General features: G+C 40.2%; 1 protein-coding gene across 1 annotated transcript in view; it reads left to right on the top strand.

Moving 5' to 3' along the window:
* Tat (Tyrosine aminotransferase) overlaps positions 1 to 5,000 on the top strand; it is a 96,096-nt gene that overhangs the window by 30,426 nt on the left and 60,670 nt on the right. The window contains exon 3 of the mRNA XM_080268029.1: positions 3,491 to 3,561. Within this exon, the coding sequence (XP_080124155.1) occupies positions 3,491 to 3,561 (71 nt within the window). The remainder of the gene's footprint in view (positions 1 to 3,490; positions 3,562 to 5,000) is intronic.

Here is a 5,000-nt window from a genome sequence, read left to right as displayed (position 1 = left end):
GCCTCTGCACCGTGTCCTAGTTTCATCACCTTTAATTGGATTTGTGTCTGCTTTACGCTTCTTTCTCCCTGCTCACCCTTCCATGCAGTGGTTTGATGATGATGATGATGATGATGATGATGATGATGATGGTGGTGGTGGTGGTGGTGGTGGTGGTGGTGGTGGTGGTGGTGGTGGTGGTGGTGGTGATGATGATGATGATGATGATGATGATGATGATGATGATGATGATGATGATGATGATGATGATGATGGTGGTCGTGGTGATGGTGATGGTGATGATGATGATGATGACGATGATAATAACAGTGAAAGTGATAATGACGATACCAAAAATACTACCAACAATCACTACTACTACTACTACTACTACTACACCAAGTTTGTTTTAACCCGGCAAAGATCCCTACCCCACTTCAGCTAGGTTGATGGCCAGGTGTAGTCAGAAGAGAGGGTTGATCTGACTAATAACCAAGGAGACTCATTCCCTCATAACTAAGGTTCATTGAATTTCACGCAATCCTGACTTAGTGTTAAAGTTAGGGGACTGGCCTTGTTCCGTCAAGTGAACACAGATGGAATTTAATAATAGTAATAGTAATAACAATAACATAGCAACAAGAATAACATTAATAATAATAATAATAATAACCTTCACCTTATCGCCACCGCCACCATCACTATCTCGGTGAATAAAAGCATGACCAGACACAAAAGCAAAAAACAAAACAAAAATAATAATAATAATAAAAAAGTTATGCCCAATAAATATCATAAAAGTAATTACCCTCCCTAATTGCCCTCTTCTCCTCATTAACCACGGGATATTATTTAATTCATGATGCTAGTCACGAAGAAGTGCGGTAAAAATGTCCCTATCTCAATTCTGAATTCCAAGTTACAGGAGTAAATTGACACTAGAATATGATGCTAGTCACGATGAAGTGCATTACAATTTCTGTACCTCCATTCTGAATTCCAGGTTACAGGAATGAATTAACAATAGAATATAATGCTAGTCACGAAGAAGTGCTATAAGAATTGCCACCTCTCAATATTGAATGCCGAGTTAGAGCTATAAATTAGCGCTAGAACAGGATGATAGTCACGAAGAAGTGCTACAAAACGGATGAGGAGCGGTAGCATTCTCTCTCTCTCTCTCTCTCTCTCTCTCTCTGCTACGTGAAATAAGCTACAAAAGGACGATGGAGGAATTTTGTATTTTTTTCCTCGCTACCACCATCTTATGCTAGTCACGAAGAATCTTAAGTAGTGAAAGGGGTTACTTAAGACTGTATTTAACTACTCCTGTAAAAAATAAAATATATATAGGTTTCTTAAGTTGAATAAAATTGTTTTGGGAGATAAAGACTAAAGTGAAAAATAAAAAATGTCTTGGTTGATGGGATGAGTTGCTGTGTATTTCTTAGTGTTTTTTTTATCATTCACTTTATCTATCAGTGACTATATCTATCTGTTTAGCTTATCTATTTGACTATTTGTACCTGTCTATCCATCCATCCATCTGTCTGTCTGTCTGTCCATCTGTTTATCTACCTATCTAGTATACCTGTATTCATCTATCTACTGTAGTTATCTTAATCTATCTATATACAGTATCTTGCTTTCTGCTTATCTTTCTTTGTCAATCAATCTAAATATCTGTATATACAACTGTCTATCTCTATCTCTACTGTATCTGTTTATAGACAGATAGATAGATAGATGTGTGTGTGTGTGTGTGTGTGTGTGTGTGTGTGTGTGTGTGTGTGTGTGTGTGTGTGTGTGTGTGTGTGTGTGTGTGTGTGTGTGTGTGTGTGTGTGTGTGTGTGTGTGTGTGTGTGTGTGTGTGTGTGTGTCCGTCTGTCTGTCTGTCTGTCTCTCTCTCTCTCTCTCTCTCTCTCTCTCTCTCTCTCTGGGCCACAGGGTAAACTTACACACACACACACACACACACACACACACACACACACACACACACACACACACACACACACACACATCAAGTACTCCTTTACAAACATCATTGTAGACAATTGGAAAGGACTCCAAATTCTCTTATACAACCCACCACCACAGTTACGTTCAATATAAGACTAAATCGGCACTTGGCAGGAATTGAGACATAGGTACGTATTCTTGTCTTTTCACTCTAACTTGGCCTAAAATTGCCGTCTCTCCATCTTGAATGCCGAGTTGTGATAAAATGTTAACACTAGAATACGATGCTAGTCACGAAGAAGTGCCATGGAAAGGATGTAGAGCCACAGTATTGTCCACTTCTGCCACCGAGCTGCGTGAAATAAGCTGCAATAGGATAAAAAATTTGGACCAAGTTACGATAAAAGGAGTATATCAGGATGTCTGGTGCATGACAATTCTGCTACGCTGATGCCACGTTAGCCTTGCCATTATAGAGGCTACGTTAATTAATATAGCAAAATTATACACTTACTCGTATATCCTGTATGTATATTTGCGTAAGTAGGTTTGTATAGAAGAAGCGTAGGACTGCAGTTCTCTCATCTTAACTTGGCTCAGATTTTCGTCCTTTCGCAGGTTATTTCACGTAGCTCAGCGGCAGGAAAAGATAATGCTACGGCTCGATATCCTTTCCGTGGCACTTTTTCGTGACTAGTATGATATTTTACTGTTAATCTCTTGTTACAATTCACCATTCAAGAAGGAGAGATGGCAATTTTAAGCCAAGTTAGGGTAAGAAGGGTATAGTAGAATTAGCTGCACATCTCTCGACCAGTGCCTTCATTTTAATACTAATCCTGCCCTTCCTGTAAAATTTCCATCATTTACATACATTCCCTCAACCTATTTAACCTGTATGGCCCATTGCCGGAGGGTGTGGAGGGTGGGGAGAGCCTTTTGCTAACGTATAATACAGTACTAACTTCTATCATTTTTACGGTTGGGCCACCTAACAAGAAATATAAGCATGAGGGGTCTGTAAATCTATGTAACTCTCTCTCTCTCTCTCTCAGCTAAGCAACAGTGTAGCAAACGCCGCCTTGACCTTGCATATTCATCTCACGTCGCACCACCATCATTGCTTGCACTCCTCCCCTCCCCCCCCTCCCTCTCTCTCTCTCTCTCTCTCTCTCACACACACACACACACACACACACACACACACACACACACACACAATTTCACTGAGTACTTTGTTACTGTTTTTTTTCCTAGTGTTTTTCCTCTTCCCTTTGTTCATGACTTACCCCATTATTAGGTCGGAAAAGAGATGATGATGATGATGATGATGATGATGATGATGATGATGATGATGATGATGATGATGATGACGACGATGATGATGATGACACACACTTTAAACACTTTTTTAATGATGATGAGGATAATGATGATGATGATGATGATGATGATAATGACGATCAAACACCCTTTTATATTCTTTACACGACTGGCTTTGACCTTAGCGCTGACCTCTCCCGCAACCTCACTCGCCATCTCTCTGCAGGGCTGGAGGCGGCAAGGGCGGCTGTGGCAAAGCACTGGTCTGTGGAAGGCAAGCTGGAACTCAACTCCCATGTAAGTACACCTAAATCCTCACTTAACTCTCATGTAAGTACACCTAAATCCTCACTTAACTCTCACGTAAGTACACCTAAATCCTCACTTAACTCTCATGTAAGTACACCTAAATCCTCACTTAACTCTCATGTAAGTACAGCTAAATCCTCACTTAACTCTCATGTAAGTACAGCTAAATCCTCACTTAACTCTCATGTAAGTACACCTAAATCCTCACTTAACTCTCATGTAAGTACACCTAAATCCTCACTTAACTCTCAGGTAAGTACACCTAAATCCTCACATCCTCGTCCTCTCTTATATTAGTAACTCCTTATTCAGTAAAAGTCTCCCCTTCTACAGTATATTGGTAATCGCGTATCGTCAGCTTGTTACTCGTTTATCTTTTTCCGTATTAAGCTGGCCTCTACTCTCTCACGTCTAGCAACCCACATGTCAATAACCCTTAAGCTTTATGTTACTGTCCTGTTGTTGTTGGTGTTGTTGTTGCTGCTAAGTAATCCTGGTCTGTCTGTTTGATCTGACACATCAACCACAGGCAAGCAACCGTCCCTGCAAGGCAGTCTCGTGCTGTGAACCTATGTCCCACTGCGGCAGATAGCGCCTTGACACACCGAAACGCGGGGTAGAGTGTACAGATTTCGTTCCTGGATGGACGCCGCACTTGCGTCTCCATTCATTCAAAAAGAGCACCATAATAAGCTTCATATCACCTCGTTATTTGGTCATATGGTTACCACCCAGCGTCATAAATGGTTTCCTGGGTTAAAGGAGTGGAGAGAACAATCATAAAAAGCGACAGGAAATGTGAGAAAAACAGGAAGCGAGGTGGGTAGACACAGAAATGGAGAGGTAATGGCGAAGGATGAAGTCAGACAGCATTACATCAATGACGGTCACCACCACCTACCACCAAACCACTCTCCCACCGGGCCTCCGACAAAGATTAGCCCTGTACACACCACATGCTACCAAAACACAGCATTCAGTACATCTATTTTTTTTTTTTTTTTGAATAACCGAACAGAGGAAGGAAAAAACAAATGAATTAAAAAAAAAAATGTAAGTTACCCTGTACTGCGTTAACCTCAAACCTCACATAATTATCCTCTATCCTCTAAATGCCAGTAAAAGACAATATAAAAAGACATATATATTAATTTTTCCCATCAGCTCACATATAAGTCAATCTGAAGTCTCGTGTATTTACCTTCTAAGCGTCATTTGCTAGTAAAAAAAAATAACAAAAAGCCTACTATTCTCTTCACCACTATGACGAATTATATAGCTTTATTCTTGCTACCTCCAGACGATTTTATGCAACATCGGAATTACGTCTGGCAGTCAGGGGATTAATGAAGACCTATGCAGTTAAAAATGTCACCCCTGAGCTTAAAAATAAAAGAAAATGATCAGTAGTAGCAAAAACAAACATT

The sequence above is a fragment of the Coenobita brevimanus genome, chromosome 26 (genome assembly GCF_032717465.1).
Source record: "Coenobita brevimanus isolate Jiangsu-jjx chromosome 26, ASM3271746v2, whole genome shotgun sequence".
Taxonomy (NCBI): Eukaryota; Metazoa; Arthropoda; class Malacostraca; order Decapoda; family Coenobitidae; genus Coenobita; species Coenobita brevimanus.
This window is presented reverse-complemented; position numbering and strand designations above follow the sequence as displayed.